Source organism: Macrotis lagotis, chromosome 5 (genome assembly GCF_037893015.1).
Source record: "Macrotis lagotis isolate mMagLag1 chromosome 5, bilby.v1.9.chrom.fasta, whole genome shotgun sequence".
NCBI lineage: Eukaryota > Metazoa > Chordata > Mammalia > Peramelemorphia > Peramelidae > Macrotis > Macrotis lagotis.
Genome location: NC_133662.1, coordinates 11893686 through 11910133, shown reverse-complemented (window position 1 = coordinate 11910133; position 16448 = coordinate 11893686). Strand labels below are relative to the sequence as shown.

At 34.5% G+C, this 16448-nt stretch overlaps 1 protein-coding gene across 3 annotated transcripts in view; it reads left to right on the top strand.

Annotated features, from left to right (window-relative positions):
- BTBD9 (BTB domain containing 9) overlaps window positions 1–16448 on the top strand; it is a 502020-nt gene that overhangs the window by 345856 nt on the left and 139716 nt on the right. For all 3 annotated transcript variants that reach the window (XM_074236844.1, XM_074236845.1, XM_074236843.1), the window contains one exon: window positions 865–1054. In XM_074236844.1, coding sequence (XP_074092945.1) covers window positions 865–1054 — 190 coding nt within the window. The remainder of the gene's footprint in view (window positions 1–864; window positions 1055–16448) is intronic.

Genomic DNA, 16448 nt, shown 5'->3' with positions numbered 1-16448 from the left:
TACCAGCACACATCCAAATATATGATCAAAGAGTTATAAATTAATCACATATAATGTAAAATGTTGTTCCAAATCATTAATAATAAGAGAAATAAAAGTAAAAACATTTGTCAGGTTTTACCTGATAATTTGAAATTGGTAGATATGACAAGAGATGGTAATAGTTAATTTTGAAGTGGCTTCAGAAAGACCAGGTATTCATCTGCTATTGAACAAACTATGAATTGATACAGCCATTTTAGGAAAGCAGTTGGTAATTATTCAGATGAAGTGACAAAAATGTTGATATTTTTTGATCTAGAGATTCCACTTCTAGACTTATTCCCTAAGAATATAAAAAAAAGGACTCATGTACGGCAGAATATTCATATTTCTTGGTTACAAAGGGCTAGAAACAAAGTGAATGCCATCAACTGGGAAATGGATAAAGAAATTGTGCATGATGGGACATTACTGCAATATTACAGATTATTAAAATGAAGATTTCAGAGAAGCATGGGAAGACTTATTTGAACATATTAAATATAAACAGAACAAAAAGTAAAGAGAACAAGGAAAACAGTATATCCAATAACCAATACAAATATAATTAAATATTATTTAATTATAATTCCCAAGTTTAAGTTAAAAAAATAAGAAAATTATTACTTTGTCCTTTCTTTTTACACTATAGGTGTGGAACATTGTACATTCAGTAAACTCAATTAAATTATTGTTTTAATTTTGACAAAGTAGTTATTTTCCCTTTTAGTAGATATCTTGTTAGGTAGAAAAAAACAGAGTAGACATAAATTAGTTGAAGAGGTCATTGTTGGAATGGCTTTTACCACTTTTATTCTGATACGAAATTTTGTAATTTCACAGTTCCAGTGGACAATGTTGCAACAATTGACGATTGTGCTAGTGTGATTGAAGGGGTGAGTCGTAGTCGCAATGCCTTGTTGAATGGTGACACCAAGAATTATGATTGGGATTCCGGATACACCTGTCACCAACTTGGAAGTGGTGCCATTGTGGTCCAGCTTGCACAACCATATATGATTGGTTCAATACGGTAAGATACTTTTTCTTCTGAATTATCGAGATATGGCTTTTGTTATCCTAACAAGCTGTCCACCTTAAAAGCATAGAGATTGTGTATTCACTTATACAAGTCAGTAGATTATTTTTCAAAACTTGCTTTGTCTGATTTAGAGTAAACTTTATATCAAGTCTTTTAACTCTTTATACTGTGAGGAGATACAGTATAATACAATTCCAAGTAGTTCTATTAACTTAGCTATGTGCATTCTCAAACACATATCTCAGGTTTACAGTTAAAAATACCTGCTTCCCTGAATCACTTGAGTGACCCCAAGTTAGTCACTGAACAGGATAGTAGGTAAGAAACTCTCCAAAGTGATCCAGAACAGTATTTTCACCATTTTCTTTGAACTCACAGAATATGACTCTACAGTAAACCAAATTGTGAACAAAGGAAAATTGGAATAAAAATGAAGAACAGCCCTATGCAGTATTACTTTTGACTTATTTTTATAAGAATTTCAGTTTGTAGAGAAAATATGAGCTTACTTCACAAATACATTGAATTTCAGAAACTCAGAGCTGGAAGAGACTCCTTTGGCCATCTAGTTTAACTCATACCTAAAAAAGACTCCATTCCCCAAAATACCTGACAAGTGCTCAAGCAGATTTTACTTAAAGACCTCCACTAGGCAGGGTGGAGGAGAGAATCTATTGCCTGTTTTCTATTTATTCATTGCTGTAATTATTTGGACATTTTCCCTGACACTAAATCTTAATTTGCCTATTGTAATAATTTATCCATTGCTTTTAGTTTTTAATGAAAGCATGCTTGTTCTTTATGATCACTTCTTCCTTAATAATGTATCCTTTAATATATTATACATTTTTTTCAAGATTTGACTTAATTTCCACTAGCCTATAATTTGAAAATTTTTGTTAGTGTCATTGAAAATTACCAGATACTATAACTTAAATGGGTATTCTATTAGAGAGAAGAATACTTAGAGTGGAAATTTTTTCACAGTAAAATACAATGTTTATTGCTGATATTTATGGCTTCTTTAGATTAGGAAGGAAACCATATGCTGTAGTTCCATTTTAACTAGAGTAAAGCATGTTTTCCACAAGTGTCTTCTCCATTGCAAAAAGCATGAGATGTGATCAGTATTGCAAACAATTCTGGGGGGCGGCTAGGTGGCGCAGTGCATAGAGCATCGGCCCTGGAGTCAGGAGTACCTGAGTTCAAATCCAGCTTCAGACACTTAATAATTGCCTAGCTGTGTGGCCTTGGGCAAGCCACTTAAACCCCATTGGCTTGCAAAAAAAAAAAAAAAGCCTTAAAAGAAAAAAAGGAAACAATTCTGAGAGTTGAAATTTCATAGAAAATCTCCACAACTTCATGGGAGAAATTGAATTCAGAAGAATTTACTTAAGATATCTGAACTGCTCTAGGAAGGAGAATTTCAACTCTGGAGATTTTAAAATAGTTTAGTGAATTAAGAAATGAATATTATATTTTAAAGGTGCCAATAAAAAAAGACTTACTTTTTTTGCAAATAAGTTGAAGTAAAATAATAGAGATTAACAATATTTTACCCACATATGAGTCTAGAAATATCTAAAGTGAAAATTAGTCCTAATTCAAATAATTGTATACTTGTATGGTTTGAAAAAAACATTAGAAACTAATTAATAAAATTTCCCTACCCCATTCAGGAATCCCCTCTCTTAGAGATAGAAATCTAGCCTCCATTTAATTTACCATAGTTCCAGTGCTAATGAATCCATATAGAGTCTACAGAATTATCCGTGTGATTTTTGGGCAATTCTAATAATCAAAAATGGTTATTTTGTTTTCTTTTAAGTACCTATAGTAAACTTCTGCTCATTTTCTTGAGGGCCTTCTCAATTGTTTACCCTTCTAACAAAGAGATTCTAATGAGCAAAGTTCCTTGAAATTGTTTCTCCAGTAGCACAAAGAAATTAAAACTAATTTTTTTTTTTTACTAGAAAGATAGAATTTATCCTGATCAGGATATGTCGCAAGCTTGCTATTCATATGAAATTCATAAAGGAGCTCTGTCAGTCATTCAGCATGCTTCACACCATGTTCATTTCATTTTGTAAAATGGCAGGTAGGATCATCCAAAAATATTTAGCATCTTCAAGTATAATGACTATTAGGAGTAATCCCATCATTAGCTATCTCCTTTGTTTTTATTGTAAGAAAAATTAATTCAAGACTCCTATATGGAAAGCAAATACTTTTAAAAATTTAACTTTTTTTAGGTTTGTTTGTTTTTTTTTGCAAGGCAAATGGGGTTAAGTGGCCTGCCCAAGGCCACACAGCTAGGTAATTATTAAGTATCTGAGACAGGATTTGAACCCAGGTACTCCTGACTCCAGTGCTGGTGCTTTATCCACAACGCCACCTAGCCGCCCCTAAAAATTCAACTTTAAGAAGATATTTTGTCAGATATAGTCTAGAAAGAAGTCTGATATAAAAAGGGACTCTGATAATTGATGTCAGACTCTCCAGTTGTGTCTTACCCCAAAGAGGCAACTATTGGAATGATAAATAGTGCTGCTCTTAAAGAGTAAGGAAAATTGGAATTCAGATCTGGCCTTGGACACTTACTGTGTGACTCTAGGCAAGTCACTTAACTTCTTCCTCATCTGAAAATGGAAATAATAATAGCACCTACCTCATAGGGTTTTGTGAGGATTAGATAGGGTAATATATGTATGGTGATTTATAAACTAGAAGGCACTATGTAAATACTGGCTATTTATAACAGTTTAGGTCAACTTTCTGCCATCTCCCTCCTCCCCCTCCCCCAAAGAAAAAATATAAAGGATTATGGATGGATTCCAATGCAAGACCATCTTTTGATTTAACTTTCTAATTACTTATCAGACTTCAGGAGTTTGAGGGAAGATTTGAAGGCTGTCAGGAGATTAAATAAATTAAACATCATTATTTTTAGTTTTGTAGTTTATTATATAAGCATTGATCATTTTAAATATTGAGAAAGAATGGTGTCATAGTGGCTCCCTGATTTATCTTTGGAACTGGCGTTTTTTACTCTCTTAAGAGGGAATTTTATGCAGACACTACTGAATTTCCAAGAATTCTATTTTTTTTTGTGTGGGACTGTGCCCAAAGGGCAGCCCATAAAGTCAAGAAAATTGACAGGTTCTAGAGTGAGAGATCTCTTTATAGCTGCTAATGGGGCCTCTGAGGAGTTAGTTAAGGAAGGAGGCATCCAGACTTCCTCATTTCACATTGGCATTTCTTCTTCCCATAAAATATAAAATAAAAAGATAAAATAATGTCATTTTTATACAGTAAAAGGTTAAGCTTAGTGCAACTTAGGGATCTCTTGAACTTGGGGATTTCTTGTAGTGCAAAGTGTAGACCTCTTCACAAAATGAAGCTTTATAAATGGACTAAGTTACAAGTTGAGAACAACAGGTAGAGAGAGCCCTTAAGTTTGACTCTTAGACCAGAAGGTTTTTGTATTTGATAAATGGGGAAAATGGTAGCTTGCTTGTGATGATGGCAAAAATACCCTCAGGAAAAGGGGGAGCTTAAAGATCAGGTTTTTTCAGAGTGAAAAAAGAAACAAAGACAGACCATTTGACCCCAGAGGAGAGAAAGGCTTAGATTTTTATTCACGAATTACCAAAAGTTCACTCAAGATAATACCAAAAACATTTAATAAAGGGAAAAGAAGAAAGTGAAAGGAAATTGCCACAAGATGTGACTGGGCTTAGACTCACATAGATCCAGCCACATGGAGCTGAGGCCATATTGGTAGTTAGAAACCGGGAAAGAAGTAGTCAAGTTAAAAAGGGAAAAGAGAAGAAAGGCTTTGGAGAGAAAAGAGAGAAAGAGAAGAGAAGCTTGGGGGTGGGGGGAGTAAAAGAAAGGCTTAGATCAACATAAATTTAGCTACATGGACCTGGGGCCTTATTGTTTTAGTCACAAGGAGATAGAGAAAGAGAGACAGAGAGAGACAGACACACCAACCTAGAGAGCTCAGACAACTTTCCAGTGACCAGGACAAGGGTGATGTTTGAGGAGTACTTAAACATCTAATTCCAAGTATTCTCCAGTGTGTATGCCACAGGGGCAGTCCCCAAGGAGTGGCTAAAACAGTACTTGTTGCTCATGGATGCTAGACCTTCTCCTGCTCCAAAGGGCATGACCAAGAATCCAGTGAGATTTAGGAATAGAGACTGAATGGAGAACAACCTCCACAGGACAGAAAAACCTCAAAGGATTACATTTTTTTCTGTGCCCTACTTCACTAAGAAATAGAGGAGCCCAAGGGTGGCTAGGTGGCTCAGTGGATAGAGCACTGGCCTTGGAGTCAGGAGTACCTGAGTTCAAATCCAGCCTCGGACACTTAATAATTACCTAGTCGTGTGGCCTTGGGCAAGCCACTTAACCCCATTGCTTTGAAAAGTCTAAAAAAAAAAAAAAAGAAATAGAGGAGCCCAAATCCTTCTAAAACACCTTTGTGAAGTTTAGAAATTCATGAATCTAGAAAGAAATAAGAAGATTCACCTTTACATTCCTCCACAAACTCTGGAATCTACTTAACAACTCCCAGTATCCCAAGACTTTAAACAAGCTGAGGTAGAGCCCAGGAAAATTCAACACCATTCTAGTGTTGTTAAACCTGGAAGCAGGAGACAAGTCCCCAAAAAACCTATTCTGGTATCCCTAAAAGTCCTTGCCAATAGGAAACCAGTGTGGAGCTCTGCATGGGGTTTAGTCAACAGGATCTGAATGCTAGGTCTGTGAATCTAGAATCAGGAGAAAGATCGCAGACCTGGCCCAACTCAGGGTGTCTTCTAAATACTTTGCAGAAATTTGGTACAGGACTAGACCCTGAGTTTAGAAGCAGGAAGGACACCAATGAGTCTAATGCAGGGAGAGGACCTGCAATCTGCTGGTAAGAGAGAACCTCCCAGAAGATTTTAATACTAGAGTAGTCTTAGAGGCCCTTGAAGAAGAGTCTTAGTCTTGACCATTCTAATCAAGACCAGGCAGTCTCTGACCATGCCACTGAATAGTAGAGCTTGGTCCAAGCCCTAGTCTTCCCTCTTCCCCATCCTCCCAGGCTAAATTCTGAGCCTGTAGAAATAAGGAAACCAAGAACTATTATGCATATGATGAAGAAATGTGTTGATTTGAGAGTTCCCCAGGAGGTAAACCCAAAGGAAGATAGCAGCCCAAAAGGCAAAAAATACAGGTTTACAACCAAGAAAAGCTAAGTATAATACTTCAAGTGGGGGGGGGGTGGAGGTTGGACTTTTCATGCAAGAGAATTCCAGCATTCTATAAAGATAATGAAATTGAAACACACACACAAAAAAAATAAAGAGAAACAATTTGTTTAATTAGAAGTATCATATAAAGATAAATTGTTTAGATATTAATGGGAATTGGGGAAGGAGAAACAAATGTTTTCTCAAGACTTTAAAATCATTTTATGGTCATAGAGAAAGATAAAATTATAGAGGGAATGTAAATGGTTTTGATCTGTTTTGGTATCTTCAGAGAAGACAAAATATAGGCAGAGAAAGTGAAAATATAGGAGGAGGATAGAAAGGAAAATTAGTATCACAGGTAGAACTGCATAAGATGAAGAGCACATAGAGAGGAAGGAAGAGAGGGAAATGAGCATCTTGTGAATCTCTTTAATCTGACTACATAAAGATGGAACACATAAACATGCACAAATGTACTTTTTATATAGAAATATATTAAACTCAAAAGGAAGGGACAAGAGAGAGAGAAATAGATAACATCCATGTTAAGATGTAAGTAAAGGAATAGTGATAAAACAAAATCAAATGTCTGGAGAAAGAAACATGAAGAGAAAAGTACTAGCAAATGAAAAAAAGAGCAAAAACCTGGGATTAGGAGTGGAAGAAAGGAAAGAAAAGACCTGTAAGAGTGAGTAAACAAGCTGTTTTATTTATAGGTAAATTCCTTTTTTACTACCTCCTTTTTTGTAAAGAGGAGAGTGAGAGCAAAGAAAGTAAAAAATGTAAGAGGAAAGAGTAGAGAGAGGCATACAATTAACAATCATAGCCCTGGGAAGAACTCATCCATAAAACAGAAGAGATAACAGAATAGATTAGAAAACAGAATCTGATAATATGTTCTTCAGAGGAAATATGCTTCAAATGAACTCTAAAAAAACAGGAAAAGCAATAATGACTTCAGACCAGGTTACAGTAAATATAGACATGATAAAAAGATAAGCAGAGGAATTGCATTATGCTTAAGTTCACCCCAGATAACAAATCAAAATCAATATTTCATGCCTGAGTATGTGCACCCATACACATCCCTTAATAGCAGAGCATCTAAATTCTTAAAGAAAAAGGTAATTGAATTAAAGGACACATGTTCTTTCATACCAAACAAATCTAAACAAAAGATAAACTAAAAAGAAGTTAAGGACTTCAGTAGAATTTTAGAAGAGATAATAGATATCTGGCAATTATTGAATACAAAATAGTAAGAAATTTATATAAATCTCAGTTGCACATGGCACCTTCACAGAAATTGAACATACATACATATATATATATATATATATATGTATATATGAAGACTGCTTCAAAAATGTAGAAATACAAAAATACTAAGCATATCATTTACTGATCACACAATGTAACAGAAAATATATTCAATAAAAGTTCATTAAAGAAAGAATTAGGGGCAGCTAGGTGGCCACAGTGGATAAAGCACCGGCCCTGGAGTCAGGAGTACCTGGGTTCAAATCTGGTCTCAGACACTTAATAATTACCTAGCTGTGTGGTCTTGGGCAAGCCACTTAACCCCATTTGCCTTGCAAAAAAAACCAAAAAAAACCTAAAAAGAAAAAAGAAAAAAAATAATTTGGGACTAAGGAACATAAATCTTAAAAGAAGTGGTAATCAAAGAGACAATGGAAAATTACATCAAAGGAAATGACAGTGAAGAGACAATATGCCAAAACTTAATGGAATGTAGCTAATGTAGTTCCTAGAGGAAATGACTCTTAAGAGTTATGATTCTAGATGTTTTCATTCACAAAAGAAAGAATGAATAATAAATTGGACCTGCAACTAAAAAAATACAACAAATCAAGAATCCTCAACAAAACAACAGAATAGAAATTCTGAAAATTAAATAAGATTGATAAAATCACAAGCAAAAAGATCAGTAAATTGAGAAGTAAGACAAAAAATTTTAAAAAACTAACAAAATTGATAAGCAACTAGTCTGAAAGGAAGGAAGAGGGAGAAATGAGTATCTTGTGAACCTCTCTTTAATCTGACTACATAACACATTATAAACATGCACAAATGTACTTTTCTATATAGAAATACATTAAACTCAAAAGGAAGGAACCAGGGACAAGAGAGAGGGAAATGGATGCTTAACATCCATGTTAAGATGTAAATAAAGGAATAGTGATAAAACAAAAATCAAATATATGGAGAAAGAAACATGAAGGTAAATTCCTTTTTTATATTATAGTCTGATTCTTAAAGGAAAGAGGAAAAAGAAAACCCAAATTGGATGAAAATGAAAAAAAAACTCATAATGTGAATTAAAAGGAAGGAAATAAAGGTAAAGTGTTGAAATTATTTTGCCCAACTATATTCTAATAAAAAGCAATAAATTAAAGGAAATGGATTAATATCTTCAAAAATATGAAATACCGAGATTAACAAAAGAAATTGACTATTTAAATAGCCCATTAATTGGGGGGGGCATTTATCAAGTCATAAATGACTAAAGAAGAAAACTCTAGACCCTGGGAGATTTCCAAATAAATTCTATCAGACTTTCAAAGAACAATTGGTTACTTTATTTCATTTAGAGTGATGATGTTTGTCCTTTGTTCTTGACCATGACATCAGAGAGGGTTTGCCATGACAAGTACTTGAATTGAATTTGAGTGAAGGGATGCTTCACTAAGTCATCAGCCTCATTTTCTCCTCCAGAGTCATCTGGAACCAGTGGCCAGATATGAATCATGATGACAGGAGATGCCCTGGATGAGAGGCAGTCAGGGTTAAATGACTTGCCCAAGGTCACACAGCTAGTAAGTGTCAACTAACTGTCTGAGTCCAGATTCAAATCCCATCGTCCTGACTCCAAAGTCAGTGATTTCTCCACTGGGCCATCTAGAACATGTAGAGTAATAAAAAATGAAAGTACCTTCTGATCTCTAAATTGAGAAAAGAGCAATATTCTTAATGAACATTGTTGAAAAAAGTGTAAATAAAATGTTAGCAAGTGAACTACAATGTATACTGGATCTTAAAGTTTGGCTAGATTTTATACCAGAAATTCAGAGTTGGTTCAATACAAGGAAGATTGTAATAAATGTAATAATGTATGTAATGTAATAAATCATACTAACAATATAAATAAGAAAAAACACTTAAAGAACCTTTGACAAAATTCAGTATCCACTTCTATTTTTGAAAATAATAGCATATATAGTAATAAATGGACTTTTCCTTAACATAGTAAATAATATTTCTCTAAATCCTAGAGGAAAATCAAGCATATCTCTTACAGCCACTATTATTTAAGATGGTTCTGACAAGAGAATGAGCATAGACAGAAAGGAAACCAAATTATCCTTTTTTGGAGATGATGATGATGATTTACATAGAAAATTGTAAAGAATTGATTAAAAATTAATTAAAACAATAAATTCATCAAAGTTGTAAGATACAATATAAATCCACATTAATCATTAGCATTCCTAATGTTGTGTGTGTGTGTGTGTGTGTGTGTGTGTGTGTGCAATAGCATTATAAAACCCAGAAAGAACTAGAAAGATAAATTCCATTCAGAATAACTAGAGAATCTATAAAATTTAGAGGAGTGTATATACCACAATGCAGTAATTATATGAATCAAGTATAAAACAATCTTCATAGAATTATACATATAAATAATTAAAGAAACACTAATTGCCCATGGGTAGGTCAAGCTAACAACATAAAAAAATGACAGTGCTGCTTAAATTAGTCTTATTTATTCATTGCTGTGTCACATTACCAAATATAGTATTTTATAGTGGTAGGAAAATAGTAATGAAATTTCATTTGAATTAACAAAAACTCATGGTTAATTAATTCAAAAAATGTGAAGAAAAATGATTTAACAGTGCCATTTAAATTTAAACTGCTCTACAATTCACTCAGTAGAACCGATTAGATATATAACATACTAAGACAAACAAAACAACATAATTCCATAAACATAAACCAATTAAAACCAAAAAAAAAAGAGGGGTAGACAACTAGGTGGTGCAGTGAATAGAGCACTGGCCCTGGAGTCAGGAGGATCTGAGTTCAAATGCTGCCTCAGTCACTTAGTAATTACCTAACTTTGTGACCTTGAACAAGTCATTTAACCCCATTGCCTGGCAAAAGCCTAAAAGGGAAAAAAAACCAATTATTGGGATAAGTGACAACAAAAATTACAAGGGAAATTGGACAGTAATACAACAGAAGTTTGATTTAGATTCAACATATCATAGCATATGACAAGGTTCTCATAATAATAATAATGATTAGTATTCATGTAGTGATTTATGGTTTATACTTTGACAACATTGGGCAAGTCACTTAACCCTGATTGCGTCACATCCAGGGTCAGCTCCAGATCTGGATCCAGATGACTGGAAGAAAAAATGATGCTGGTGACTTAGCATGGCACCCACTCACTCAAATCATGGCATCACCTCCCTGATGTTATGATCTTCAGGAATGAAGGACAAACATCAACAATAACAACAATAGTACTTGACTCTACCTATATTATTTAATTTGATCTAACAAGAACCCAGTGTGATTGGTACAATTATTATTCTCATTTTACAGATGAATTGTCATTTCATCAAGTTTCTCTGATAAAGTTCTTATCCAATTTATAAGACTAAGAACCATTACCCAAAAGATAAATGTCCAAAGCATATGAATAGATGGTTTTCAGAGAAAGAAATTCAAGCCATATAAAAAAGTTCCCTATATCAGAAATAATTGAAGAAATGCAAATAAAAACAACTTTTAGGTTCTATCTCTCAACAGACTGGCAAAGATGAAAATCCTTGGAAGGTTGGATGGAAAACAGACACATCTAGTGCATTATTGTTGAAACTGGATATTGATTCTACCCTTCATTTTGAACTGTACCTAAAAAGTTACTTAGTTGTGCATTTCTTTGACCCAGTTGTACTTCATACAGGGACTTCTCTTTGTTGATTTCCCTGAGTTTATCCCGTACATAACTTCTTTGTACATTGTCTAGGTATCGTTTCCCTACCAGAATATGAACTCTTTGAAAACAGGGACAATTGAGTTTGGCAAATATTAAGTGCTTAATAAATGTTTGCTGACTGTCAGAGAAGATATAGACAAACTGCAATCAATCAAGACAGTCTTAGCTGTAGTCTGCTCTCAGAGAAAATATCCACTGCCATCTAAAGTATTTAAATATTTTTATGTATTCTTTAAAACTGGAAGGAGAGTCTTAATTAATAAAGAAAAAGAGAGGTGGGTTTAGCCTATTCTTATACAAACCACAAATTGAATATAAATATACTCCCTACTTCAACTATTATATACATATTAATTTGTAATGAGCAGCACCATCTTTTCTAAATGTTCACAACCCATGTTCTTAACATGTAGAATTTCATCAAGGATCAGTATCAGACTTTCTGGTGTTTGTAGAAACCTTCCTTTTGAAAATCTTTACCATCACTAATTTCTAGTTTGTTGGTGTTGAGAGAAATGATTATTTCTTTCTCATATTAGTTGACAATTATTAAAACTGGGGAAATTCTGGCTTCCCCCCCCCCCCCGTCCTATATAATCCCTGTTTAATATCACAGGGACAGGGCTGATGAAAATTAGAATTAACATTCTCCTCATTCTGGGTTTTGTTACTCCACCCATTTAGATCAGATTTATAATCTAAGGTGAAACTACCTTCTCAGACTTGAGTGGGAGATATAGAGGCATTGTTTATATTTCTCCAGGCTAGGGATAGCTATAATCAAAGTTCATTTGAATAAATTCAGCCCCTCATTGTAATAGTCATTCTATCATTAATTATTAACCAATCAGAATTAATTGTCAGCCTCAGGAGCACTTCCAATGGTCATATAAGCCATGAACCTTGGTCATGATTTTCTTTAGTCTTAAGAGAGACAGGACCAGATGATCATCCTTTTATAAATAAAATACCTTGGCATTATTAATAGAATAAATTAATTTTATTATAATATATAATAGAATAAATTAATAAAATAAAACCCAGAAAATATGTCTCTCAAACTTTTAAAATGTTACACTAATCTAAAGTCAGGAGGATCTAGATTTAAATCATATCTCTTATACTTACTTGTTTTGGCATACATCCTATGTATTTTCCTCTTTTTGCCTTCATTCCTTCAGCTGTATAATGAGAAAAATGGCACCCTTCTCACCTATTTGAATGTGTAATAATCAAATAAGGAAATGTGTGTAAAGTATTTTATCCACCTTATAGCATTGTATAAATATGAACTGCTATTATTATTCTAATATATAGAATTATACTTAATAGTTGGGTATAATTGTTATTATGTCACCTGATAAAATTCATTAGTGATTTGCAGAACCAAGCCCTGTGTATAATATAAGAGATAACTGTTCTGATTGGATTCACTACAATTGTCATATAACTTCAGCCAGATTCTTCCTGCTTTTAAGACACTGTCTATGCTTTTTTTTGTTAGCACTCTATCCTCACACTCCATAGCAGCTCTAACAAACTATTTCATCCTTTCTCCTACCTCCCATTGCTCCCTTCCCTCCCCATTCTTTGTGTTATGAACATTGCCTCATAATTTACAGAAAAAATCAAGACCATTCAGCATGTACTCCTTCTTTCCTTTTTCTCATTTTATCTCACTCATATGCCTTCTGCCACTTTATTGTCTTTCATTGCTGTCTGGCATGAAGAGGTAGTCTCATTCCATATCAGGATTAAATCCCACTCCTTGTACAATTGATCCAGATCCATCCTGTTTCCTCCAATAGATTGCTCCTCTGCCATCCCCTGCACTTACTATCAGTCTCTCCCTATCTACCGATTCCTTCCCTACTTCTTGCATACCCATTGTCTCCCCTCCATCCTCAAAAACCCACATTTGATCTTTCATCCCATTGACTTTTTCACTATCTCTTCTACCCTTTGCTAAATTCTTTGAAAAGGCCATTTATAACAGATGCTTCCGTTTTCTATTCTCTCACTATCCTTTTAAGCTATTAAATATACTGAACATTACACCAAAAGTACTCTCTCCAAAGTTACTAGTGGTCTCTTAATTGCCAAATAAAATGACCTTTTCTCAATATCCAGCAGCCTTTGACATTGTTAATTACTGTCTTCTCTTTGATGCTTTCTTCTCTTTAGATTTTCAAAATACTCCTCTATTGATTTTTCTCTCTCAATCTCCTTTGTAGCCATCATCTAGGTCATGCCCTCTAACTGGAGGTGTTACACAGGAGTTCTACCCTGAGGCCTCTTCTCTCTTTCTAAACTAATTTATTTTGTGATCTCATTAGCTCCCTTGAATTTCATTACCATTCATGTTTCTAAAAATTTCACATCTCTAACTGAATGTCCAGCAGACATCTTAAACTCAACATGTCCAAAATGGAACTCATTATATTTCCCCTTAAGTGCACATCTCTTCCCCCCACAGCTTCTCTCTAACTATAAAGGGCAACAGCATCCCTCCAGTCCCTCAGGCTCACAACATGGGTGTCATCCTGAATTTCTCACTCTCTTCCAGCCCTCATATCCAATCTCTTGCCAAGATCTATTGATTGTGCTTTTGTAACAGCTCTTGAAATTGACCTTGTTCCATATCGCCATGTCCTGATATAGGCCCGTATCACCTCACACAGAGACTATTGAAATAGTCTATTGCTGGTGGGTTTGCTTGACTCAGTCTCTTTCCTCTCCAGTACATCCTCTAGTCAACCACCAGATTGATTTTTTTTTCAGACTCAGGTTCAACCTGAGTTAATAATTAATGAGAGAATGAGTATCACCCATCTACCCCATTCAATAAACTCCAGCAGTTCCCTATCCCCTACAGAATCAAATATAAAATCTAGTTCAAAGACCTTCATTACCTAGTTCTACTCTCTTATCTAAACTCCCCCTCCCCAGTTCACCTTTCCAGTCTTCCTTTTCCTTAACTCCCTACCACATACTGCAGGGACATTGACCTCCTTGCTGATCCACAAACAAGATGCTCCTCTTGGCTCCAGACATTTTCTCATAGATTTTTTTCTTAGCTTCACCTCTTGACTTAGCTGATTTTCTTTAGAATCCAACTAAAAAAATCTCAATTTTACGGGAAGCCTTTCTCAATCCCTTTAATTTTAGACTTCCCTCTTTCAATTGTTTTGTGTTTTTCTAGTACATAGTTTGTACACTTATTTATTCCTTTGTTGCCTCTTCTATTTGATTCTAAGTTCTTTGATGATAAGGATTATCTTTTTCTCTCTTTTCGTGCTTATCAGTGCTTAGTGCTTGGGACCTAGTAACCACGTAATAAATGTTTATTGCCTGGTAAGGTTAGTGTTGACACAGAGAATCAAAAAAAAACAACCCTGTTGCACAGATGACATGGGAATTCCACTTCAAGGGATCTAGACTAATCCTACAGGTTTAGCTGTTGAATAAGCAACTTAAAGGATTAATTGTTCTACAGCAACTTAAAGGATAGATTCTCCTACCCATTGACATTTGAAGACCATTTTCCTTGATGTAAAAGAAGCTAGAAGCAAAAGAGGATTTGACCAGTTTTAACTTCTCTATTTCATTTTATAGTTTCATCAACGAAGAAGAGAATTCTTTCTTTATTTTTCCTGTGTCAAACAATATTTATGTAGTCCTTTATGGGTTCAAGCCTCCATTCTTTCTGAGTTTCTGCATCTCTGACATATCTTATACCATTTTAAGGTATTTGCCCTTGATTGGATGCACTACTTCTCCTTGCATTCTTTGTATGTTTTTTTGTCTATGTGTATATGTGTGTCATTGTGAATGAATTTGTTTTCTTCAAAAAACTTCAACTCTGAAGACAGTATGTAAGCATCTTTAAATATTTTCTCCTCTTTCTCTTTGCAATTTTTATAATGGTAAATAAGATTTTTCAAGTTTTAGACTCTGCTTTTACAAATTTACTCATATGTTTTAGTCAGTAGCTATAAGACCATCACTTTTTTCCCCCTAAACTTTTTATATTCTGCTTTCCTAAGAACTGGGATGTATGTACAGCTATAAAGAATCCATCTTTATGTAGTTCTAGTAGAAGCACTAATGCCATAATTCAATTGGAGCCAGTATGTCTAATTTGTTGATTTGACCTGTGGGCTAGAATTCACACATTAAACTCACATTATTAATGTCACACATTAGGCTCAGGCTGCTCTACAAAGTTCCCTATTGAGCAGCCTCTTATGAAGCTCATCCTATTGCTCCAACATTCAGTTAGCAAAGTATCCAGAATGCAAGAAATAAAGAGAACCCCTGGGATTGCTGCTGTTCTTTTAGAATACTCATTCTTAGGGGACTTCCTCTTCTCCTCAGCTAATACTCTAAAACAGGGCTTGAGGAACTTTTTTTTTCCTGCCAGGGACCATTTGTTTAATTATAATATCATTCTTGGGCAGTTATTTGGTCAAACGTTTAATTAATTCATCTCTAAAAAGCACCTATATTTATTGAATTTTAAATCCCCATGTGCTTGTCTTGGCAATGCCAGACCAATACAGCTCTCAGGCTGGAGGTTCCCTGTTTCTGCTCTAAAGGATAATAAAATTATTCTGCAAGTTGCTGCAGAATGGGATTCTTTCCTTTCCAACCTTCCATGGTATTTATCATGAGATAAGAGTTTTGAGCTACTGCTTACTTGACTCTGACTCTCTTCCCTAAATATAAAGCATAAAACCTTCTCTGACCCCAAGAGCCCTGCCAGTTAACTGGTTTTCTTATTCTTTCCTTGTTTCTAATCTGTAGAAAAGGATTTCACCCTTCCTTCATTAAAGCCTGTCAGAGGTCAGAGAGACCTTTCAGTAAGGATCAAGAGAGTCTAAAATGTGGAGTGAGTATTCTTAGGGAATCTGAAATTCTAGATCTAAGAGGAACTTCCAAAGATGATGAACAACCTGATCCTTTCCTCAGATAAATACAGCCTATTTAACTAGAGCGAAGCACTTCCTAAGTTTCATGCTCTAAGATGGTATTTCCAGTGATAGATGATACCCCTTTGAAACTACTATCAGAAAAGGTATTACTGCAATTTGAGGAAAAGAGTGTA